The sequence below is a fragment of the Balaenoptera borealis genome, assembly GCF_965194805.1.
Source record: "Balaenoptera borealis genome assembly, chromosome: 6".
NCBI classification, from domain to species: domain Eukaryota; kingdom Metazoa; phylum Chordata; class Mammalia; order Artiodactyla; family Balaenopteridae; genus Balaenoptera; species Balaenoptera borealis.
The window spans coordinates 61,983,965-62,011,308 of NC_138863.1; the positions used below are offsets into that span (position 1 = coordinate 61,983,965).

Here is a 27,344-nt window from a genome sequence, read left to right on the forward strand (position 1 = left end):
GGAGGTTACATTTTCTGACAAGAAGGGAGAAGATAAAAAGAACAAATAAATTAGGGGAGGGATAAATTGGGAGTTTGGGATTGACATATATACACACTGCTATATTTAAAATAGATGACCAACAAGGATCTACTGTACAGCACAGGGAACTCTACTCAACATCCTGTAATAACATAAATGGGAAAAGAATTTGAAAAAGAATAGGTATATGTATAACTGAATCACTTTGCTGTACACCTGAAACTAACACAACATTGTAAATCAACTATACTCCAAAATAAAATAAAATAAAACCTTAAAAAAAAGAACAAATAATAAGAAAGGTTCAGGTACTGATACATGCTATAAAGAACATGAAACAGATGATATAAAATGCCTAAAGTAGTGGACATGGGAGGGGCTTGGAATATGGATTCTGGAGCCATAATGTCTGTATGCAAATCTAGGCTCTACCGATCAACAGGTATATGATGCTGGGCAAATGACCCACCCTCTCTGTGCCTCAGTTTTCTCATCTGTTGAATGGGCATAACAGTGCTAACCTCATGGGTTTGCTGGATTCAACAAATTAATGTGTATAGAACAGCACCTGGCACATAGTTAGTGCTATGTGTTTTCAATGATTACTTCCCTCTCTGAGTAGCTCACCTTGAGCTAAAATCTAAATATTAAGAAGGAGCTCAAACTAATACGGATAAATTAAAAGAACTCTGTACCAAATAAAGAACAGTTAGACTGAAATGCAGCTCTCTTCTTTATATTTCCATAGTATACAGTAATGAACACACATGAAGATTAAACGATAGCAGCAACTCTCATCACCCATCTTCACATTCATCAGAGCTTTCTTCACTTGGGTCCTCACTGCTCTCCCCTTCACCCTCACTGCTACTGTCTTCTTCACTCTCTTCATCATCTTCCTCCAGATTTTGAGATTTCTCTGCCACAGAAAGGGAGAGACTTGCTTAAAATGTTTCTTAATATTTCTACCCTGAAAAATCACAATTCTCCTTGTTTCCCCGCCACTAAGAAATACATATTTTTGGAATGTGAGAACTGAGCTGAAATATGCTAACTGCATGTAGGGTCAAAGCAGTTGCACAAAGAAGAACATATTCTTACTGGCATAAAGATGTTTGTGGATTTAAAATATATTTAAAACATTGGCCTATAAAAATATTTTTTACTACTGTCAACTTAATTCTTACTTAAATAGAATAAGAGTAAAGTGAGATTCAGGGTGATTTAGAGGGTATTGGCTTTGCTTGGAACTGTGGGATAATCCCTTTAGTGCCTGGCACAGTTAGCAGGTTCTGTTCCCTCTGAGGACTCTGTCAGTGCCCAATACCTTGTGCCCAGGGAGCCTGCTTTGCTTGGGCAGTTCCACCCCACAGAGGAAAGGGAGTCATCTTGACCATCCACAGAGGACAAGCCGGTTTCATGAAACCATCCAAGACGATCATTTAGCCTTTTCTTAACCACTTCCTGAGGATATACTTTGCCAATCTCCTGGGATAATGGATTTTTAAATAGTGACTGCTCATAGTTCTATGAGAAACAAGTAATTTCAATTTTTAAATTTACCCATCAGCAGCATTTCTTCAATAAGTGAGAAAAACTCCTTGGCCTCCGGATTTTCTGGTTCATAGATTAGGACTGAAAATGGACAACAGAATGCATGTTATTAGTGTTCGAAGTGTTTCAGCAAACAGCCTCTTCAGGATGAGACTGAAACTGTCAATGAGAGTAAGTGAAAATGCACAAAGCAAAACCACCAACAATTATACCATGGGTATATCTAAGTGCAAATAGAGAAAACGTTCTACTTATCTTAGGTGCTTTGTAAGGGAAATAATCCGCATTCTAGTTTCTACCTCCTGCCCAAAGAAGGAAATCTCTATCACTATGAGGCATGCCTCATGGGCCTGTAGCCAAAGTGTTTCTTGACTATAAGCATTCCCCAAACAAGGTACAAATCCCGCAAAACATGGAGACTTTACTAATGACACCCTAGTCATCGCCTACTTAACAGCACTCTCATCTCTTCATCAGACCCATTGTTTTTAAGTGCTATTTATTCCTTTTTGCTGATCCTTTATGTGAATGTGTCATCTTTCCTTTGGACCATATCAATAGATTTTTTAGGCCTGTTAGTATGTTACCAATGTCCTAGAGGCCAGAAAGATTTACACCTTTTGTTTCAGAGTTTTCTAGACTAGTTTATTTTTTCAGCTCTTGCTCTACAGATCTCTCTCTCTGCCTTCTTCCTACCTGCCTTGAGGTGTATTCATAATTCTGCATCATCCATTTAAATGTTGTGACTCCTGCGTAATATCTTGATGGCCCCCAGGGGGCACTGAAACATCAAGTGTGCTATTTGCCTGGCTAAGAGTGAGACAGAGAATTGTGGATGGTTCAACTAGGCCCCAATGGCTCAGAGGGCCTCACCCCATATGGCTTTCATCCTGACACACCAAACCAAGGTCTTTATTTCCTAATTCCTAATATAACAATGTACCATCAATCTGGGTTAGCATGAGTGTGCACCTGCTCAGAACATGCTTTTAAGGCTTCTAGGGGTATTTATACATCTTTTAAGGCTTCTGATAAAAGTGACTGTTTGTACATTTTAACTTAGACTAAAATAATTTAGCAGTCTAAATCTTTCTCTGAGGCTAAGCCTCTTTCTAGAGCAGAGTTTCTCCAACTTGCTCCTTGAGATACTAGTTTCTTAAGATGTTAATATGTATCTGGGAAACTAGGCTAATGAAGTTAATCAGGTAAAGCTTACAGTAAGGAGCAACTGCAGGATTTTACATAGCCATTAATATGCTCATAACTACTATGGATCTTACAGAGAGGAGAATGTGGTTTCCCCAATTTATTATCCCCATGGAATCCTTTTTTGGTGGAACACTTACTAAGAAATCTTGAACTAATATTCCTTGGAACACAGCTTAGAAAATTTCATGTTGGAGTTAGGATTATTCCATGGGAGTGGAGTATGGCATCAGCTATTCTCAGGGTTTAACAAAAACTGCTGGCAATTGTCAATTTTCAGAGTGAGGGAAAGGTATGTGCTTTGAAACTTAGCCCTGCAATATCCATCCTAGGTGATAAATAAAAAACTCTTTTTGACTCTTTGACAGGCTAGTAGGGTTTGTAAAAAGGCAAGAGAAGCCCTTAGCACATGCAGTTGATGTTCTGGGAGTTGTTTCCCAACCGGGGCCCATAAGCAGAGGCCGGTATGGACCCTGAAGAAAGACTGTCACAGATGTGAACCCTGGCTCTGCCACTGTCTAGCTGGGTCACCTTGGGGAAAGTATTGAATGTCTCTGTACCTCAGTTCCCTTATCTGTAATAATACTGTTGACCACATCAGGCTGTTCTGATGAATCAAACAGATAATACAGATAAAGATAAATACTTAATTTAGTCCTTGGTGCATGGTAGGTGCTGAATAAATGTTGATTATTAGTTTTCCTGGAGTGGTTCTGGGCCTGGAGAAAGGCTCGGTTCCCTCCTAAGTGTGCAGTGGATGCCTCCTTCTGGCTGAAGGGCTGGGGCAGGGAGCTGGGGATTCTGCTGCCCACGGAGCTCTAAGGCCCTCAGACAGGAGGCTATGCTAGGGTAGACAGACTGTTGGTCTTGTTCACTGTTGCAGCCCTAAGAGAGTACCTGACACAGAGGTGGAGCCTTCAAAACATTAAAAAAAAAAAAAAAAAAAAGGAATAGATGAATATAGACAACTGAATAGGAAGCAGTCCTTTTATGCCTTGATAAAATTATACTCTAGGCTAATAAGAAAGGGTGATTTATTTTACTCAAAAATAAATAGAAAACTTTATAGGAACTTTCTTTTCTCAAGATACACCTGTATTTGTGTTAGACCCATAATGATGAGAACCATTTTGGTTTTCAGGCCATTATTCTTAAACATTTACAATCATTATAATTGACAGAGTAGGTCTTCAAGGCTTAAAAGTTATTTTTGTAGAATCCCGGGCTGCCTGTGAGCAGAAGTGTTGGCACCCTGCGATGACTGGGCTGCAGGTAAAGAGACCAAGAAATGGGAAGATTGACAGAAAATCTCACAGTCAATCGTGAGATAAATGAAGAAAAGTACTTGGGACTCTTGACTTGCAGTCTCATTTAAAAACCACTTTTCCAAGGCTTCACCAACAACTTTTTTAGAAGGCAGGATAAAAAGAAAAGAACCCATTTGCACCTGGGATGCAGGATGGGAAGCCCTGCAGCCAAGTGAAGATACAAATGACTATACCGTGATTGGACGGCAAGGAAACACACCAGGAACTGGAGACTTAATTCAAGAGAATGGATTTGTAAAACATTTCTGCAGGGACAAAGATGCAGTATTTCATATAAACTAGTTGCCTTAGATACAAATAAAAAATATATTAGTCAGGGGCTTCCCTGGTGGCGCAGTGGTTGAGAGTCTGCCTGCCAATGCAGGGGACACGGGTTCGAGCCCTGGTCTGGGAAGATCCCACATGCCACGGAGCAACTGGGCCCGTGAGCCACAATTGCTGAGCCTGCGCGTCTGGAGCCTGTGCTCCGCAACAAGAGAGGCCGCGATGGTGAGAGGCCCGCGCACCGCGATGAGGAGTGGTCCCCGCTTGCCGCAACTGGAGAAAGCCCTCGCACAGAAACGAGGACTCAACACAGTCATAAATAAAAATAAATAAATAAATAAAAGAATGTGAATTTCTAAAAAAAAAAAAAGAGAGCTGCCTGACTTTAAGAAACACATTGTTTAAAAAAAAATATATATATATTAGTCAACTTATAGGAGCCATTTCAATCTGATTGATTCATAAAGGCATCTCTTTTCCAAGTCTCTGCCTACTTAACCAGAAATATAAGCTTATTAATCAAATGAGGAAATGGAAATATAGCAAGAAATCATAGGTTCTCAAGCCAGACCTGGGATCTAATCCTAGCTTTACCACTGGGTAGCTGTGTGACTTTGGGTGAATTAGTTCTCCTTGCTAGCCTCACTTTGCTCATCTGTAAAATGGGGTTAATCATATCTGCCTCATGGAATTGCTGTAAGAATTAAACAATGTATGTTTAATGTTCCCATAGTAGGTGTTCAATATATACATATATAAATACATAAAAATGTAAATACACAATCTATGTTTACATGCATAACTTTATAAATATATGTATAGAGAAAGGTGGAGTGTTCCATGGAAGAGCTAGAAGATGGGGGAAAAAAGAGACCAAAGAATATCTATGCTGTAGAGAACAGACTTGTGGTTGCCAAGGGGAGGGTGGTGAGGGAGGGACGGGTTGGGAGTTTGGGGTTAGTAGATGCAAACTATTATATATAGAGTGGATAAACAACAAGATCCTACTGTATAGCATAGGGAACTATACTCACTATCCTGTGATAAACTATAATGGAAAAGAATATGAAAAAGAATGTATATATATATATGTATAACTGAATCACTTTGCTGTAGAGTAGAAATTAACACAACATTGTAAATCAACTATCCTTCAAAAAATTTTTTAGAAAAAGAATATCTATGCTGTAAGAATTTACATATAATATTTTGGGGTCCATGCTAGATGAAAAAAATTTGTTTTGTCTGTTGCTCTGAACACAGAGAGGGACTTTGGGTAAGCCCTCAGCGAAGTGTTCCTATTGGCATCAAAGAACTAGCACTTCCTTCTCCCTGGAACACAGTCTGTCTACAACTCTCTGTTCTTCCTTGAACTTGCCTGGCTTTGCAAAACCGGGGCCTCCCTAATTTTTACATCCTTGGCTGGCAATCTGCCTCAGGGGTAGCCAATCTTACTTTGCACACCCCTGCTCTCTACCCACGTTCTCTGGGCCTTTTTGCCCACATTTCCCATCAGCCTCTTCTTCCTCTTGGGAGCAGCTCTTTCCCATTTGGCTGCCTGGATCACGGTGCCTGTCTTAGGGCACTCCATAGCTTCTTTTCCTAGAGTTTAGTCCTTAGTTTTAGAGGCACCACTATTTGCCATGGACAGAAAAGAGTAAACAGCATTACTGGAAGAGCCGTAAGAGTGCAAACCACATCTGATATCAACCCCAAAAGGGTTTAGAGCATGTGTGCTCTGAGTTTTGCTTTCTCTCCAGCTCCCAGCATAATGTCTGGTACAGAGTTAGTGCTCAATATTTACTGGTTGGAAGGAAAGGAGTGAGTTTTTAAAGGAATATAACCCCATTAAGATATATCAGTTTGAACTTTTTCATCCCCACTGACCTGGCACTTAATGCATGTGCACTGGTATGTCAGTTCCATAAGCATTATACTGAGCGCCTACTGTTTACAGTTTGGGCTAACAGCCAAAACTTACTGACAGATGTGGTGATATCAGTGTCTATATTTTGTAAGCTTTGGCCAGAGGCTTTTCTAAAATGATTGATGAATATAAAAATATAATACAATATGTAAATTTTCCTACAATTAAGCTCCACAAGAAAAACTCAGAGAACTGGGAGCTAGAGCTACAAAATCACTCCCTTCTATACCAGCCACACAGAGAAGAAAAGTAGTTGAGGGAAAAGGAGGCTGGGGTTCCAGTTCTGGCTGTGTCACTTGCTCCCTGAGCAGGGCTGCACAAGCTGCTTAACCTCTCTCTGCTTCAGTTTCATTATTTATAAAAACAGAGCACTGGACATGATTCTCTCTCTAAGGACTCTTTCTGATTGGAAATTCTGTTTGTGGGCCACCAGAAATAGTTTTGATTGAAATATTTTAATCGATGGCTCTAAAGGTCAAAAGTGCTTGAAAGGATTAAACAAGGCAAATTATTTTGGATATGAGATAGGTAGTGTTAAAGCATTCAAGAAACCCATTTTAAAAATTAGCTGATGATTTAAGAATACTGTATCCACAGTGGGGACTCTGTGAGGCAAGGGAGAGTAGACCCCATGTCCCTACACTACATTTTCACTAAAAGATTTTAACCATAAGACAGGTCTACAATAGTTAATATTTCAAGTCCATTATTAATAAAGTTTAATTGTAGAGTTGCCATTTTCTCCTTTAAAATAACTAAGACTAATGAAGTAAGAGAAAAAGATGGGCAAAATAGTTGAAAAGATTATGGATTTTGACAGAGAGCTGGAATCTTTCAAAATCATTAGATAGACTTTCTAAAATTGGAAAATACAATCCTTGAAATTAAGAATTCACTAGACAGTTTTAACAGCAGATTGGACACAGCAAAAGAGAGGATAAATTAACTCAAAAAACAGGTCAATAGAAGATATCCAAACTGAAGCATAGAAATAGAAAGAACTGGAAAAAACAGAGCTGAGTATAAGATACATGTGGGACACCATGAAAAGAAGTCTAATTTATGTGTAATTGGAGACCCAGGAAGAGAAGAGAGAGAATATGGCAGAGGCAATCTTTGAAGGTTAATGGCCAAGAAATCCTCAAAGTTGATGAAAACATCAACCCACAGAGTTAAGAAACTCAGCAAACCTCCCAAACCTTTCTTTGCTTAAATACAAAGAAAACCACCACCATTTTGAACGTCAAGTCAAACCACTAAAACCCAAAGACAGAAAAATAAGGTAGTTCACATCATTCCTCTACTCAAAGGTGTCCAGTGGTTTCCCACCTCACTCAGAGAAAAAGCCAAGGTCCTTAAGCTGCGAAAGGTGTTATGCAATCTGCACAACCCCTGACCTGTAAGCTCTCCGACCTCATCTCCTATCACACTTCCACTGGCTTATTCTCAGCACATTTGCTATTAGTCTTGCCTGGGACACACTTCCTCCAGATGACAGGACTCACTTCCTCAACTTCTTCAGGATGTTTGCTCTAGTCTTCCAGTGAGGCCTTCCTAGACCATCCTACTTAAAACTGCTTTGTCTCCCTCCCAGTATTTTCTACTCCTTCTTCCCTGCTTTATTTTTCTCCATAGCACCTATCATCTGTGACACGCTAGTTACAGATAAATTTGTTATCTGTCTGAAACTAGATATACATGTGGGATCGTTATCTGTCCAGTGCCTAGAACAGTGCCTGGCACACGTAGGTACTCAAATATTTGTGGAATAATTGCATGTTAAGTAAGGCTTCCTGCACTACACAACACTTCTTTGAATCTAAAGGCATAATGCTACTAACCCGTTATCCTGAGGCTAAGGATTTTGACTGATTTTCTAATGGTGTAATTAGTCTCTGTCATTTTATCCCACTCAAAGTTACTCTAGAAGTCTAAATTAGTCCTTATACCAATTTTTACTATCAAGGATTCACTGAGACACTATCAGAGAATTCATTAGCTGTATGATAATCAAACCATCTTACATATTATGGAATGTATTTGGAAACAGAGAAGATTGGAAAACGGAAAAGTATTTTGTACTTACTCATCTGACATAATTTTTTTGCCAAACGGTAGTCTTGGCCCATTTCTGCTCTCAGGAACTGGAAAACATTCAGAAATTCTTCAGCTATGTAGTTTCACAGAGAATTTAAATGTCAATTATAAACTCCCTAGAAAATATTCCATTAATGATTAACTATTTTGCTTTTAACTTTTACTTGTTTTTCCAGGACTGAGTCTGTAATCAGGCAGTTAATGAGGACTATTTAAGGACTATTTAAGGCCACACAGACTAAGTATGATGCCTCTGCTTTGCTGCAGCCACACAGTGTACACACTACTGAACAATTTGAGAATACACAGGTTGATTCAACTGGCATAGACTCTGAAGACTTTAATCACTTTAATATCCCTTTGGTTCAGATACAGCTTTTATTTGTGAACTTAATCCATAATTACATGACAATACTTAGTAAAAAAATATAGATTTACAATTATGTATATTCAATATTTTCCAGTAGTGATTGCCCTTATTCCATCTAGTTTTGCTTTTACTATTTTTATTGTATTTTTTTTTATTACAAAGTAATATTTGTATGTATACTTTTGTAGGTAGGAAATTTAAATGCTAAATAAACACATTCTGTCCCCAATTAAATAGCATCTATATTTTTCCATTTAGAGATGTTTATTTTTAACATCTCCATGAACATTTAGTATTTTTTCCATAAATGAACACATATATATTTACAAAAACTAGGATTATTCAATAACTTTTAAAAAATACACCACATATCATGGTCATTTTCTCCCCATGGAATTAAATATTCTTGTATATTCTTTTACTTACTTAGGCTCCACAATTTACTGATCTTCTATTATTAGTTATTTAGACACCTTCCATTAAAAAAAGAAGCCTACACTCGGTTAATTGTTCTTGCTTGTGTGTCACATATTCTGAACCATTTGCAGGTACACTAGGTTTACTCTGCAAGAGATAGGGACATGAAGTAATATTAAAGAGTCTTTGGCTGGTTTTGATCTGCATATGAGTATTAAGAAACTGAGGCTGCAGAAAGAATCACTAGAATGAGCAGATGGAATACTCACTGGACCTCACACAGGGCTGAGAGGAACTCATGTTCTCTCCAGCCAGAGTGGAAGGTCCTCTTAATACAGAGAGCGCTGGGAAGAGTCCTCATAAGGGTATTGCCTTAGTAGTGTCCCTACACTATAAAGGTTGCCCTGGATCCTCCCAACAAAGTTAAAAAGCAAAACACAAAAGGAGAAACCTATTTCTAAGTAACTCAACTGTCCCAGATCAAAGTCCAACAACAAAAGTTTGTATCCAAGGACATAAAATTTACAACATCTAGGATTTGGTAAAAAATTACCAGGCATGCAAAGATGCAGGAAAATATGACCTATAGGCAGGAGAAAACTTAATCAATAGAAACTGACCTAGAGTTGACAGAGATGATAGCATTGCAGACAAACATGTTAAAATAGCCATTATAAATATATGCCATATGCTCAAGAGTAGAGAAAATCTGAACATGATGAGGCGAGAAATGATAGTTACAAAAATATTTAAAGAAACCTTCTAGAGATGATAAACAGGATACCTAAAATGAATATATATATATATATATATATATATATATATACACACACACATATATAGGGGGCTAGGGAGGGAGAGGGAGAGAAGGAGGGAGATGGACTTAACATCAGATTATAACTGCAAAGAAAAGATCATGAACTTGAACACAGAGCATTAGAAATTTCTAAAATAAAATACATAGAGGGACTTCCCTGGTGGTCCAGTGGTAAAGAATCTGCCTTCCAATGTAGGGGACATGGGTTCGATCCCTGGTTGTGGAACTATGATCCCACATGCTGTGGGGCAACTAAGCCTGCACACCACAACTAGAGAGCCCACGTGCCACAACTAAGACCCAGTGTAGCCAAAAATAAATAAATAAATACATATTTTTAAAAACATATAGAGAAAAACAGGAGACAAAGGGAACATCAGTGACTTTTGGGACAATATTGGGTGGTCTAACATATGTATAATTGTAGCCCAGATGAAGAGAGGGAGGGCGGAGATCAGAAAAAATATTTGAAGACTTAATTACTGAACATTTTCCAAACCTGGTGAAAACTATAAACTCATAGGTCCAAGAATCTCAATGAACAGAAGAAATAGGCCACATCAAGGCATATCATAATCAAATTGCCAAAAATAATACATATGAAAAAAATTTGGAAGATGGTAAAAAAGACATATACATGTAAATAAAAATAAGAATAACAGCAGACATCTTGTCTAAAGCTATGCAAAATGTGAGAGAATGGAGCAACCTTTCAAAGTACTAAAAAAAACATGCCCCCCCCTTAGAATCTCCAGCTATCAAATCCTTTAAAAATGAAGGTGAAATTAAGACTTTTCAGACAAACAAAAGCTGAGAGAATTCATTTCCAGCAGAACTGCATTATAAGAAATAGTAAGGGAAGCTTTTCAGGTAAAAGGAAAATAATATCAGGTAGAAATTTGGATCTACACAGAGCTATGAAGAACACCAGAAATGTCTTCCAAAAAAAGATATTTTCCATTAAAAAAAATCACTTTAAAAGAGAGCTAACCATCTAAAACAAAAAGAACAATGTATTGTGGGGCTTATAACACATGTACAAGTAAAACATATGACAACAAAAATACAAAGGATGAGAAGGGGGAAATTAAAATATACTGTTATGAAGTTCTTATGATATACATGAAGTTGTGTAATATTAATTAAAGGTAGACTGTGACACCACAACAAGTGAGGTAAAACTGTTTTGTTCTCCATAGAATTATCAGCAAACGTTTATGTACAATTTTCGCATGTGACGTTTCAGGCTTCAATGCCTTTGCCAATGTTGTTTCCTATGTCAGGAACACCTCCTTGATATGTTTACCAGATGAATTCCTACACGTCCCTCTTCAAGTTTCTAAGATTCCATTCATGTCTCTTCCTCTAAAAATCCTTCCTTTACCCCCCGTTTCTCCTGCTTCTTTTCTCAATTAGTCACTTAATCCTCCCAGTTCCCAGAGAACTTTACAAACACCTCTACTAGCACATATTTCATTTTATTATAAATTGCATTATATACAAAATATGTGCCTGTTAGTTCTCAAGGGTAAGTCATGTCTTTCTTATTTATCTCTAAATATCCCAAGTAACTAGCATGGTACCCAGTAAGTAGAAAGTTTTTCTTAAAGCAGTCTTTGAAGAGTTTTATGCCAAAACTTCTCTTATTCCTGCTTCTGTCTTTACCAGAATACTTTGAGTCACTTCTAGAATCTTCTCTCATCTCTACCCTGGTGAAAGTAGTAAGAAAGATGAGTAACGAGGTAAGCATCTGTGTGTGGGCAAGGATATTTTAACTATTTTTTTTAGTCTGCAAGACTATATACTATTCAGCTATTTTAATATTTTTAAGTTTCTTGAGTTATAACATACGAGTAAAACTTACTTCTGTCATTAACTCTAATGGGGCATGAGTATCCTTATTAGGGTTACTGTCTTCCTCATTATCTTCATCACTGGTATCATCCTCACCATCATCATCTGTTGATTCAGACAACTTATCATCAGTATCCTCAGGGGAACATTCATTATTTTTCTCCTGCTCCGTAATGACTACATTTTTGCTCATTTCACCTAGAAAAGAATACATATAATTTAATCAATAAATATTGAAACGTATTCAAAAATTTAAAACGGTCACTCCTAAACTATAATGTAGCAAGTGTACATGTTTACTATATGCCCTCCTGTTCTGGATTTTTTTTCATGACTAAACATCACTGCAATAAATTTACCTGATTTCCATTTCCGAAAAAGGTAATAAAACTGCTAAGTGAAACAGGAAAAAACCCAAACCGATAATACTGAGCTGATGTTAGTGTTGTTTGGTGCTTGAAATTGTAATAAATGGAAAACGGTTTTGTTTATAAAGAATAAAATAACTTCCAGAAAAAAGAAATTAATGCTATTCTATCCACAGAAATACTTTTCTTAAATTGTTCTTATAGGAATGTAAATGCAAAATAAAGAGCTTGGAAAGTAAAAGTAAGACTATAGAGGTTGAAAAGTAATTCTTCTTAGGCAAGTACTCACTGCTTGGATACTTGAGAATAAAGTTCTCTCTCTCTCTGTACACACACACACACACACACACACACACACACACAAATTAGGAAGAGATACATGTGAAGTGTTCCAGATATAAACAGAAGTTACATAACATTATTAATGATTTTTCTTAATGTCAAGTCACAGTGTCTATGACCAAACATAGATGACTGAAAAATAAAAAATAAGCACTACTCTGACTACCCATTCGGTGCCTAGCACTATGTTGAGTCCCAGGAACACAAAAATGAACAGTCATTGACCTCAGGGTGCTCACACTCTAACTGGGGAGTCAGAAACATAATGGATAATTATGAAACAGTATGGCAGTAAGTGATAAAGATGTGTACTAGGTACATGGGAGACCGAAGGAGAGCCCCATCCTCGTCTGAGTGGATCAGTTTTTCCAAGGAGAGGGGACAGCATGAACCAGTGAAAAAAGAATGTGTGTGGAGCTACAAGCACTTTGTTGTTGCGTATGGGTCAAAGTTGAGGCTGAAATGGTGACAGATGTAGCCAGAGGGGTACAAGCTGGATAATGGAGTCTTGTGGGCCTTGGAGTTAGAACTTTATCCTAAGAATGAAGGATTTAAAAGTAGGGAAACAAAGTAGTCATGAAAGATTTAAGTAGGGAAACAAGAATGATCAATTCTGAACTTCTGAAGGAATACCTGGATACCAGGGTGGAAAGTGTATTTGAAGGCAGACAGAAAAAAAAAACAAAAACAAAGAGCAGGGAGAGAGGTGGTTAGAGGTGTCTTTAAAAAGTCCAGGTGAAAGAGATGGTTGACAGGACATTGTTAAAATAGGGATTGAGAGGAGGAGACATATTAGAGAAATATTTAAGAGGTAAAACCTCCATGGCACAAGCTATTGAAACATTTTCCAAATTTCAGTAATATACTATCTCCATCCATTTTGCTATATGAGAGTATCACCTATACTATTTACTTAATTTTTTTTTAATTTACTTTTTTAACTTAGGAATTTTGCCAGATCATAAATATTATCATCCACAAAACTGATGGAGGTACTAATGAAAGTAAGATATAATAATCATAGCAAATATTATATGCCATTACTCTTCTGAATACTACATATATTAACTCATCTAATTCTCTCACCATCTCAATGAGGTGTGTACTATTTTTATCCCATTCATAGATGAAACTGAGAGACAGACAGGTTAAATAACTTGCCCAACTTCACACCACTAATTAGGGTAGATCTGGGAGTCAGTTTGGCTCTGGAGTCCATATTCTTCACCAGGTCTTATATTATTTTTTTCTAATACACATTAAAATATACTACTATTAAAGTAATTTAAAAAAAACTTACGCTGTGTTTCCTAAAATTATCTCTTTGGGAAACACTATTGAGCTTGCCAAGTTTTTTGGCTCTACAGATGAATTTCACAGTTTCAACCTTAACTTGTGCTACATCATCCCCTTCTTGTAAGACTTTGAGTGTCTGGGAAGTCTTGAGATGTCTTCTTTGATGGGAGTGTGGCCATGAGCTACTCTAAATAGTGTAGAAACACTGGTGTTAGAAAGAAGAAAATGAGGAAATCTAGGAAAGGTTGAGAGAAGAAAATGTTAAGAAAAAGCAGGCCAAAAAAAGAAAAAGCTGGGAAAACTCCTCACTCGAAGCAAAAGGTACTATCTATCCTCAAAAGGGATAACAAGTCCTTCCAAGAGTGGGATGCCTGGGCTATTCAGTCTATCTACCTGTTTCCTTTACAGTCTCTGTCGGCTCATAGCCACTCTAATCTTCCAATGTGTACCCAGCCTGTTCACCGACTCATCACACTGGTCATAATAGGGAATTAAGAACTTTATGTGATGTCACAGGAACTCATTCAATTCACAAACACTGAGTATCATGAGAGAGGTTTCCTGATCCCTAGATCTAGGTAGTTCTCCCTCTTCCAGGTGCCATTTGTTTATATTATAGCACCCATCCCAACCTGTCACTGTCTTATTTGTGTTTGTTTATTATTAGTGTTTAATAGCTGGCTATCTATGTGAATTCCATAAGGGCAAGGATCTTGGCCATTTGCTAACTATTATATCCACAGCTTCTAAACAAGTGCCTGGCACTCAGTAAACCACTGTTGAATGGACGGAACTTGTTAATGCTTTCACAGGTATTTCAATTCATTCTAAAATTGAATACCCTATCATTATCATTTTATGTAATGTATACCCATAGATCCCACCTGACTGCATATCAGAATCATCCGGTACCTGAGTTTGAAAAATTACTGATTCCCACAACCCGCTCCAGACCTACAAGTTGTCGACATCCCAAAGGTCCTAGAGAAGGAGGGCTGAATTAGAAGCTAAAGTTACTCAAATAAAACTAATATTATTACCTGTGCTTTCTTTTAAGAAGGAAGATGACCATATCTTAGACTGTAGATTTGTTTCTATATATTTATTTTCAATACTCTTTGGAGATATTCTATTTTCGGTAAAATTCTTTAAAGAGACTTTACTTTCAATATTTTTTGAAGCGACTTCCTTACTAAATGTTAAAGTAGATAGTGAAAAAACACTTTTCTAGGTCACAATTCTGTTTAAGGTTCTATATGGGTTCATACATACATTTAATATAAACACGCAATATAACACACCAACAATAAATAGCTAAAATGCAATATCTTCTTTGTGGAAAAGCATTAAAAATAAGTTTTACTAATGATTAAAATTCTATTTCTATTGGGCATTTGTCATTGTGTAATGATTCTTAGAATCTTTTCAGAGTTAACATAGAGCATATACGCAATCCATTACCTGAATGTTCCTGGCATATCATTGTGATATGATGGAATAAAACTATTTAAGGAATACTAGCCTTCAGGTTTCTTTTTTCTTTTTTTTTTTTAAGTTTGTAAGTCAGTTCTTACCATTGCTAAATGCTATGCTTGGGACTTCCCTGGTGGCGCAGTGGTTAAGGATCTGCCTGCCAATGCAGGGGACAAGGGTTCGATCCCTCGTCTGAAAAGATCCCACATGCTGCGGAGCACCTAAGCCCATACACCACAACTACTGAGCCTGTGCTCTAGAGCACGCGAGCCACAACTACTGAGCCCGTGTGCCACAACTACTGAAGCCCGTGCACCTAGAGACCATGCTCCACAACGAGAAGCCACTGCAATGAGAAGCCTGCGCACCGCAACGAAGAGTAGGCCCCGCCTTGTCACAACTAGATAAAGCCCATGTGCAGCAACGAAGATCCAACACAGCTATAAATAAATAAATTTAAATTAAAAAAAATAAATGCTATGCTTATGGAGTCCAACACTAATATTAACCCCTGGTCATAATACAAAGTAGCCTGCTTTTTCATTAAATGGCTGAGATAAAAATGGGTTAATTTTCTCTTTTAGCCTTCAAGCCTGATACCTCATGTCAACAGATAACACATTGAGACAGAGGATTCTTGTGTGGTGCACTCTGTTTACAAAGACAGGCACCCATGTTGGCGGAAAAATAACCCCAAGTTCGTTTTTTGTATCTCCTTTAATGTGATTATTTTAATGTGTCTCCTGTACTGAGTTTAAAAAATTCAACTTCTAGTTTTCATGGAAAGATATAAAAAGATGTAAAGTGTTATTATTTTTTCCCCTAAGTTATGGTAGCTCTGTTTTATCCCTATTGAAATGTGAATCTAGAACATTAGTAGTGAAGTTAGTGATTTGCACAGTGCTTTAGCAAATATGCTGAACAGCTTGTTATATTCTTAATACTATGGGAGGGAATGAAATCTTCACCTCCCCAGTATATGCAGCTAAAGCAAAACCCCACTCTGTTGATGAAAAATACAAAGCAAAGATGATTTACATTTGTTCTACCTCTGCCCTCCTTGATTTTCTAATTGTGAAAGAGCGCATCCAAGAAGAAACCCTACACATGAAAAGTTGAGAAGTCACTTAAGTATTCAGTTTCTAGCATGGTGAGAGTCCTATTATGCCAAAGGTCACCACAAGTAATTACTAGAATTCATATACTCTAATATCTAATCTAGATAAAAGGAGGATTTCACTGCCTTTTCCCAGCCACGAATTACAGTGTTTCATTGAATCTAAGATACCATTTTTCCTTCCTCTTTTTTTTTTTTAAATTGAACTATAGTTGATTTACAATGTTGTGTTAGTTTCAGGTGTACAGCAAAGTGATTCAGATACATATATATACACACACACATATATATGTATCTTTTTCAGATTCTTTTCCTTTATAGGTTATTATAAGATACTGAATATAGTTCCCTGTGCTATACAGTAGGACCTTGTTGTTTATCTATTTTATATATAGTAGTGTGTATCTGTTAATTCCATATTCCTAATTTATCCCTCCCCACTTTTCCCCTTTGGTAATCATAAATTTGTTTTCTAGGTTTGTGAGTCTGTTTCTGTCTTGTAAATAAGTTTATTTGTATTATTTTTTAGATTCCACATATAAGTGATGTCATATAATATTTGTCTTTCTCTGTCTGACTTATTCACTTAGTATGATAATCTCTAGGTCCATCCAAAGATATCACCTATTTATTATAAGACATACTGTTATTAAGAAAGAAAAAGCAGTGTCAAGTAGAGATGTTAAAATATGCATGCTTCAGAATCTATGAAATATGGTACTTATATATTCACTAAGTTATATCCCTAAAGAAGGGAATTTAGCTAGTCTAGTTCTGGATATTTGAATAATTTGAAATGCCTTTAATAATCTTAATGTCCTAACATGGAGGAAGCCAACATACTCAATGACCTGAAGATAAATAGGATATTACTATTTGAGAAGCAGTGAACATGCCATAAAAATACATATGAGAAGCGACCAAATCATCATTTTAACAGTAAAATGTGAATTCCTTTTCTGCTCACTTTCTGATATAAAGTCTATCTTGTGTACAGTCTCAAAGAAGCAGAGGACCAAACTCCAACCTGCTCTTCAACTATCATCTGTTGATTTCATTTGAGAAAGTGACATTATTTATGATAACAATGCTTCTAACCATTTAACAAAAATAGATAACCAGTATACTCTAAAATATGTTTTCTTTAAATACAATTACAATTGAGGAAAGATTCAAATTTTTACTTTGGAAGATGGGAAGTATTTACTTTAGTATCTACTAAGGTTAGAGAGTTAGTCAAGTTAGATATCCCACTGGACCGTATTTACACCAGAGGGTGGATAACCTAGGTTTTAGAATTAATTAGTATGTTAAGCACACTAGGCATATTTATGAAATGTCCCCAAATTTCTATTGGAATTAATAATTTTTTAAAGTTTATATTTTAAACTTTGTTTTAAAATGATTTACATTTATCAAACATGAGGGACTTCCCTGGCAGTCCAGTGGTTAGGACTCCGCACTTCCACTGCAGGGGGCACGGGTTCGATCCCTGGTCAGAGAACTAAGATCCTTCATGCCACAAGGTGCGGTCAAAACAAAAACAAAAACAAAAACCCCAAAAAACCATGAGCATAAAAACAAAATTAATTAAAACTTACTTTTCTGAGACTGTCTTCGCTACATTTAGAGAGACTTGTGTTGGTGAGGTATAAAGTTTGCTTGCCAATGTTGGTCTGCATCTAAAGAGGCATTTACTTAAAGTGCAAAAATGGGAGTAAAAAATAATGTGTCATACATTTTAGAAAAGATAAAATATACGATTATGGAATAACCGATAGATGCAATTTTTTCAAACTGCAAGAGTTGAGTGCTGTGGGTTTGCTTTACCCATTTTCCCCTCACATCTTTATGTGTACTTGAAAGCTTGACGAAAAACCAACAGATCAAAGGTCCAAGATCTATAACACTTTGTCCAGCATTAAAGACATACTTTACTTTTACTGCTGAAAATAGTTTGTTAATTAAGTGCCATTTTTTGGGTAGACAAAATCTTTGACAGACAGGATCCATGAGGAAAGACGGAAATGAGTTATTTGGGCTTTGTGTACAGAGAAGTTTGAAACTCCTGGTTAATAAAGTTCACACACTCCTTGTGGCTCGGATTAGAATGAAGAATCAATCAGAAGATTAAGGCAAAGAACTGGTGGGGAAAGAAAATTTCTAGTTCTCCCTAATCCAACCTGGATAGGACCTTTTGGGAAATTCCCCTTGCCTGTCAGACTACGGAGCCAGAAGTGGGGTGGAGAGTGGAATGTAAAGCTATACTGAGAAAATCCATCAACTCTGCAGGTCAGTCACACTGCTCCTCAAGTAAAGGTCCCCCATGATTTTCTGTTTTCCTACTTGATCTTTTTTTTCCAGGACTGGCTCTGTTTACCTTCACCTCTGGGTGGAGTACCTGAGGTGACAAAGCCATGCACCTGTGAAGCTTACTGGCTACCTACCTATCCCTCTCTCCCCCACTCCAAACAACAACCAAACCAAACCCAAACCTAAACTCTTCTCTGCAAGTGAAGGGAACATGATCATACTGCCCTTGCAAAAAGCAGTTTGATAAACAGATGCAATTATTAATGAGATCAAGAGAACAGGCCGTCACTCTGCTTTTCTATTTCGGCCCAGACTGCATTTCATTTACCCTCTGGGTTTTAACTACCTCAGGATGTGGGTTACCCCTTGCTCCAGTTCCAACACTGCTTATCACAGCCTATGAACATCGGGGTTCATAGACATGATAGAATTTATTTTCACTAATGACTACTAACTCCCATTAGTATTACTGAAAGTTATATCCTATTTCCCTCAAAGACTACTAAAATTTTTCTTAGATTTTTAATTTAAAGATATTCAACCATGTAATAGGATATATAATAAATAATTACATCCAGATTAATATACTTAATGGGGCATTTATTTTTTTCTGGTTGTCTATAACATTTAATCTAAAATAAGCACAGATTCTCTGTCATTGATCTGTAATACATTACCTTCTCTTTAGTATAAAAATACATCTTTACTATATAATTTACAACAAAAGTCAAGGTGGACCCTAATTTTAATTTTTAGCTTTGACAGTATGAAAACTGAAATATATGTTGCATAAGGTATAATTTTTCCCAGCCAATAATATTCAGAATAATTCAAAATAGTATCAATTTGAATAGAATCCCACTAGAACGGCACCTACCAATTTATCAATAATTGATCCCCATGAATGTGTTTAACAATCAACTTTCAAAGTGTAATTTTTCATGGAATAAATAATTGAATTTTTTTCAGGGGAGAGGAGACGATCATAGCAGGAAGGGCTCTGATGAATTATCAGAATCAGTGCCTTGAACAAAGCAGGTACTTAATATTTAGCTACCAAATTGAAACCGGGCTATGATTCTTTTTTAATATCAATCTCTTCAACTAGTTGGGGTGATTATTTTCCTAATTTAGTAGTAATGGTTCTTCTCATAGTAAACAAAGAGTCTGTTTGATTTTAAGGTAAGTATTCCTTTAAAATGATATTCTCAAAGAAGAGAGCAAGTATCAAAGTGAAACAGGAATGAGTGATGAAAGTTATGTAAGTAAAATACAGAATACTTAGTGTTTAAGCATTTAAAAAGTAGGTTTGAATATTATCTATACCCCTACATTTTTATCAAAATTCAGTTCTCATTTTAAATGTCCTCTTATCTAAGTAACAATTGCTTTGACTGAAGCAAAAGCTAAGTGCTAATCCATGCATTTCTGGCCTTTCAAATTTAATTGGGTGACAAATGATTGCATTATCTAGTTCTAATTGCTTAAAAGGCATGTGATAGATCAGATGCACAACCAGAGACATCTTCTTACTCTAACATTGCTTCATTTGGTTCAATCATCACTTTTTCCGAAAGAGAAGAAAAAAATCAACCCAGTATTTTATCAGTAGTGATGTGCTTAATAGAAATTCCTGACTGGCAAATATTTAGGCATTGTTTGAGTGACAGACAGTATAATAAAGGATTTAATTGCTAAGTCTTTCAACCACACTCAACCATCCCTGTAGACTATCTTCTTAATATTTAGGACAAAAGGGTGGTCAAACATATTCTTTTTAAGTAATAAATCATTTACCCTTTGGATCAAACAGTAGCAATCGGCCATTCTGTCCTTATTTTGGTGCCTAAAAGAGAAGCAGAAATAAAAACTAGCATTATCAGTATTATTTTAGTTTGAGGTATTTGAAATAATTTATTCATAACCTTTATATGAACATTTCTATTATCTAGGCTAAAATGTAATTTTATACTAAAGCCAATTATTCCAAAACTATATAAACTGATGGTAAAATAGAACTAAAGCATCCTAAAAAGTAGTTTATATACACTTACCTTTACAGCTTCTGTCTTGTCTAGATGATTCCTGCAAAAAACCAAAATATTTACTGCTTTAAACACTTGTATAAATTTAGAATATAAATAAAATAGAATGCAGAAGTCGGTCTGTCAGCAGGGTAGTAAGCATGTATTTTGGTTTTGTTTTTAGTAGCATTACTTTCATCCTAAGTGAAAAACATCATTCTTCTGGTTTATGAAATTAGATTTTAAAAAAGCCTAGAGAAATTAATGCTTCCCCTTTTCCCCATTTCACCTTGGAGTTTACATAAAAAGAGCTATAGGAAAAATTTTGCATGTTAGAAAAGTGATGTATTAAATTAGCCTCTAATTCTCTGTTACCTTTTTGGGTTTATGTAACTTGGACCCTAGATCTGGATCCAAATACAATACAGCAGGTTGAGGTGCCCCTTTCCTACTGAGCTGACCCCCAGAAACCATAAATTCAGTATGGCGCATGTTTACAACACTGCTTTTGCCTCCACTTTAACAAAGCAAAACAACACATAAACCAAACTACCTGCCACATTCCAGTTCATCCGTGTTATGAAAAACACCTTTACAGAGTGTATATTAGCCAGAACTAGAAGTTTTTCCATATTTCAAGATACAGTATTTTAAATATTATTTCAATAAATGCATTTAGAAATTAACCTTTGATTTTCTCCAAAGATGCATTTAAAAATATAATTCTTACCTTATAAGTTCCTTTATGAGTTTATTAATACTTACAATGTTTTCTCTTTGAATGTGTACCTTTTTAAAGTTAGTCTATATAGACTGATTTTCCTATAACTTAGCCCTTTATATACCTGGATAAATTTCATTCTAATTGTAAAGAGAAAAATCAACTTTTAAGGGTTTTTTTTTTAATGTATGAGAGATGCCACACTTAAATTTTTCATAAGTAATAATTCACTTGCCTCTCCTCCCCTAACACTTGTCCCCATATCCCAAGCCAGGCTTTAAAAATTATAAGTAGTAATACCTAGGGATTTCTGGAATATAAAATTCAGGACCAAAATTGTAGACAATAAAAGAGAAGCTTCATTTATTTGCATTAAGTTTTTCTCTTTTTAAATGTGTCTCCCTCACACTGATTTGCACTCTGGAATAAAGCAGTAGTGCACAAACTTTTGCCGTAGGCTTTGTTTTCTGGGGAACCCTGCTCAAGCCAGACATTATATATGTATTAATTTGATTATCCCTCTGAGAAGCTCACAGAGAGCTAAAGTCCATCAGAAAAGCAAGGCATCTTTTTGGGAAAAACAGCTGTAGAAGACCAAACTCTAGGATAAATAAAAGATTTTACTTCTGATTCTCTACAGCAGTGGAGCTCAGAAGCCAAAACAATGCAGTAATGAACCAAATAAGATCTTAACAGAAGAAATCTAAGATGGCCTCTCCTGAGAGGTACTTACATACCACAGATGCCCACATTCTGTGGGTACCCATACGTCTGGGTCTCCCCTTTATATTTAGAGATTTCCTTTCCTTTCTAGCTCTAGGGTCTTTATGGATTGCTACATTCTACCCTTCACCTGGATGCAACATCAGTGCATAAAATTCTCCTCCCATTTTCACCTGGTAAAGAAAAACCTAGGATGAACAGATCCCAGCCCTTGATGGAAACCCAGTCTCTGCTAGGTCTAGCTTTATCATTACCTAGGAAATGTTCATTCAATCTCCTTTCATAAAATTGAATTCTTTGGGAGGCAGTACGGAGTAATACTCAAGAGCTGGGGCTCTTCAGAAATAAACCCACACACCTAAGGTAAATTAGTCTACGACAAAGGAGGCAAGAATATATTATGGAGAAGAGACAGTCTCTTCAGCAAGTGGTGTTGGGAAAGCTGGAGAGCTGCATGTAAATCAATGACAATAGAACACTCCCTCACACCATATACAAAAATAAACTCAAACTGGTTTAAAGACCTAAATTTAAGACATGACACCAAAAACTCCTGAAAGAGAACATAGGCAAAATATTCTCAGACATAAATCATAGCAGTGTTTTCTAAGGTCAGTCTCCCAAGGCAAAAGAAATAAAAGCAAAAACAAACAAATGGGACCTAATCAAACTTAAAAGCTTTTGCACAGCGAAGGAAATCATAAACAAAACAAAAAGACAACCTATGGAATGGGAGAAAATATTTGCAAACAATGCAACCAACAAGGGATTAATTTCCAAAATATACGACAGCTTGTACAACTCAATATTAAAAAAAACCAAACAACCTGTGAATTCCCTGGTGGTCCAGTGGTTAGGACTCTACACTCTCACTGCCGAGGGCCTGGGTTCAATCCCTGGTCGGGGAACTAAGATCCCACAATCTGTGAGGCATGGCCCAAAAACAAAAACAAACAACCAACCCAATCCAAAAATGAGTGGAAGACCTAAATAGACATTTCTCCAAAGAAGACATACAGATGGCCAACGGGCACATGAAAAGATGCTCAGCATCGCTAATTATTAGAGAAATGCAAATCAAAACCACAATGAGGTATCACCTCACACTGGTCAGAATGGCTATCATGAAAAAGTCTACAAATAATAAATGCTGGAGAGGGTGTGGAGAAAAGGGAACTCTCCTACACTGTTGGTGGGAATGTAAGTTGGTGCAGGCACTATGGAGAACAGTATGGAGGTTCCTTAAAAAAACTATAAATAGAGTTACCATATGATCCAGCTAATCCCACTCCTGGGCGTATATCCAGAGAAAACTCTAATTCAAAAAAGATACATGCACCTCAATGTTCATAGCAGCACTATTTACAACAGCCAAGACATGGAAACAGCCTAAATGTCCATCAACAGATGAATGGATAAAGAAGATGTGGTATATATATATTATATATATGTATATTTACATATAATATATATATAACATATATATATAATATTCCATCATATATATATGATGGGATACTATTACTCAGCCATAAAAAAGAATGAAATAATGCCATTTGAAGCAACATGGATGGACCTAGAGATAATCATACTAAGTGAAGTCAGTCAGAGAAAGACAAACATCATATGATATCACTTATATGTGGAATCTAAAAACATGATATAAGTGAACTCATTTACAAAACAGAAACAGACTCACAGATACAGAAAACAAATTTATGGTTATCAAAGGGGAAAGTAGGGAAAGGAATAAATTAGGAGTTTGGGATTAGCAGATACAAACTACTATATATAAAATAGAAAAACAATAAGATCCTACTCTATAGCATAGGGAACTACATTCAGTAACTTGTAATTAAGCCATAATGGAAAAGAATATGAAAAAGAATATATATATATGTATGTGCATATACATATATATACACATATATATATATATTTGAATCACTTTGCTGTACACCAGAAACTAACACAACATTGTAAATCAACTATATTTCAATTAAAAAAAAAAAAAAAGAACTGTGCTGTTGAGTAAAGACACTGGGTTCACGTCCCAGTTCTGCCACTTCCCATGTAAGCTTGGGTAAGTTAATTTCTGTAGGCCTCAGTTCCTCTGTCTGTAAATCAGGGATCACAACGGTGCCAACTTCATTGGATCATTATAAGGATTAAATAGGATGATCTGGGTAAAGAGTTTAGCACACTGCCCGGCACACAGGAGGGACATGGTAGAAACAACTTGATGTTTTAGCCAAACGAAAAACTGGGGCCCTATGGGGCTGATTAAGATTGCTTAGGGAAACAAAAAGGAGGCTTTACTGCGATTGAGACAAGCAGACTAGCTCTAAGGACTTTTAATTAATTAATTAATCACATAAGCCCTAAAGTAATGATACTTGCTTAGAAAGATCACTGACTCCAGGGAAAAAGGAGAGTAATTGAGAACACAAGTAAAGTTAAAGCAGAGACTGATAATTGGTCAGAAAAAGGTACGGCCATTGCACAACTATGTATTTTTCAATTGAGTATTAATAGCAAAAAATCTCTCTGAAAGGAAATGTTTTCATAAAGGAAACTGATAATATTGGTTGACTGGGGAGGAAACAGAGATAGCTGCAGGACTGGGGTGGGAGGGAGTTTTTTTACTTTACGTCCATTGTACCTCTTGAACTTCAAATAAAATAAATGTATTATCTATTAAAAAATACGATGTAAAATTTGCAATACCGTTTGTATCCACCTCTTTGTTTATCCACCTCTTACAGGCACGTGAGCTGTTATGTTGGCCTTGTGCTACTTCAATTCTCTCCTCCACCCAGTGGTACCTGTTCAAATTGGAGTCATGGTTTCCAGAAAGAACAGTATGTAAGTGCACACCTTGTAGATTCATAACTACTGATTATGGTTAATGTTAACATCACAACATTCATTTAATCAGCACTTCGACTCTACCAAATACACCCTCTGCCTTTTGGAACATGGGCAGACTCTCCTGATGTCTTTCAACAATCCGGGTGGTAATAGGAACAACACAGTTAGGTAACTCCTAACTTTCATGTAGTATTCAATGTCTATTTAAAACAAACGTTTGATGAGCACCTACTATGTATCAGATATGTCTGTGATAAGCTCTGGGGATACAAGAGAAGCTCAGAATTTTATAGGGGAAACAAAGTACTAACTTCCTATATATATGGGACAGACCAAGCTTCAAAGTAATATACTAAATGCTTCCCTCTAGGGGCTCCAATGTAATTTTCCATAATGCCCAAACAGGATCAGTCAAATCCCTTCTTTTTTGAGCTCATGGACTGGAGATACCCAAGGAGAGTCAGAAGGCATTGGAGGCGGAATTGGAAAGATAGAGGGAGAGAGTCCAGTCAACAGAACTGTCTCTGAACAAGCTTCAAGTTCCAGAATCCAGTTCTGAGGCCTATTCTCTGGGTTTGCTATATTCCCCCACGTATTGTAATTTCTACAAATATCCCTAGAATAACGCATTGTCTGCCTATAGCTCATCCCCCCTTATGTGGTTGACAGATCCAGCGCCCCTGAACACAAGAGCAGTGCTGTCCTAGCACAGACCCATCATGGTAATTCATAAGCTAACACAGTGACTGAACCAAGGATTGAGCCTGTGATCCAAACTAAGTTCACCACACCTTTTTCTGAGGCTTTTCCAAGTGGAACTGTCACAAAGGTAAGAGAATATGAGAGTAGAGCTTTCAACTGCCATGGTTCTAGGTTTCAGGAAGAAAGTGGCCTGAGTGAAGCAGAATATACAAAAGAATCAGAGATGAGAGATGAAGAGATGAGGTAGAGAGAAGGACAGGGACAGAGGAGGGGTGGAGTGTGTGTGGGGGGCAGAGACAGACAGACACGGACACATTCCTGATGGTATTTGAGTTTCCAGATCAACCTCTGCCTTTACCATGGGCCAACTGATTTCTCTATTTGCCAAAACAAGCTGGAGTTTTGTCATCTGAAACCAAGAGACCTTGACTAATACAGCTCCTACTCCTTGAAACCAAAAGAAGCTAACATACCTGCTGTCATGTAATAAGAGCTACAACACTATAATTAACATAGACCATGGGAGCACAGGGTGAGAAGTGATCAATTCTACCTGCAACGGGGCAAGACTGAGTCAGGCTTCACAATGAAGGTGGCATTTATTTAACCAAGTCAAGATCAAGTCAGTAGATGGGAAGAGTACTCCTGCCGTGTGTTAGAGAATGGCAGTAGATGTAGCCTGTCCTGGTGGTAAGTCATTCCACCACTCTGTAGTTATCTGTCTACATATTGCTTATGTGCATTTCCTTGATAGATCCTTTTCCTTTACCTGCTTCTTGTATGTGGGATCAAATTTTAAAAGTTATTACCATGTGCTAAATATTTTAACCAGTAGGCAATGGAAAGCAAACGAGGCTGTGAATAACAATCATATGATTAGATCTATCTTAGAAAAGAAATTCTGTGGAGGGTAAACCCGAGAGAGAATGGGAGTTGGAGAGACCAGTTAAGAGGCTATTACAACAGCCCAGAGCAGGGGCTTGCAAACTATCACCTATGGGCCAAATATGACTCTCTGCCTACCTTTATAAATGAAACTTATGGGAACACAGACATGCTCTTTGTTTGTACGTTGTCATGGGAGCTTTCAAGCTACAGTGGCAGACTTGAAAAGTTTCGACAAAGACTGTATGGCCTGCAAAGCCTAAAATACTTATTATTTGGTCCTTTACAGAAAAAGTCTGTCAAACTCTAGTCTAGGGAGAAATGATGATGCACAAGGCCAGGAAGGTACACTTGGAACAAAAAGAGAGGTGAAACTGAGACTCAGTGGACACAGAAGTGAGGGAGAACAAAAGAGTTTGATGGTTCCAGCTTGGATGACCAGGATAAGGACCAGAAGAGCACATTCTGGGGGATAATGAGTTTGTTTTCGGAAATTCGGAGTTGAAGGTGCCTGTAGGTCATCTGAAATCGTGTTCTATTGAAAAGAGAGTTAGAACTCAAGAGAAAAGATGATGTATGGGATAGCTGTGAGAAAGTGGGGATGGATGGCATGGCCTATGTAGAATAAGAAAAGGCCAAGCATAGAATCCTGGT

General features: G+C 36.9%; 1 protein-coding gene across 7 annotated transcripts in view; it reads right to left on the minus strand.

Moving 5' to 3' along the window:
• Positions 1-741: 741 nt before the first annotated feature.
• The window catches only part of ERICH2 (glutamate rich 2), a 30,728-nt gene continuing 4,125 nt past the window's right edge, over positions 742-27,344 (minus strand). For 3 of the 7 annotated variants that reach the window (XM_082395452.1, XM_082395451.1, XM_082395450.1), the window contains 5 exons: positions 20,819-20,849; positions 20,562-20,610; positions 8,387-8,444; positions 1,585-1,656; positions 742-940 (listed from right to left, as the gene is read on the minus strand). In XM_082395452.1, coding sequence (XP_082251578.1) covers positions 819-940; positions 1,585-1,656; positions 8,387-8,444; positions 20,562-20,591 — 282 coding nt within the window. In that variant the 5' untranslated portion in view covers positions 20,592-20,610; positions 20,819-20,849 and the 3' untranslated portion in view covers positions 742-818. Of the gene's footprint in view, positions 941-1,584; positions 1,657-8,386; positions 8,471-11,865; positions 12,054-20,561; positions 20,611-20,818; positions 20,850-27,344 lie in introns of those variants that run through there. The other 4 variants (XM_082395448.1, XM_082395447.1, XM_082395449.1 and 1 more) reach the window with 3 other exon arrangements.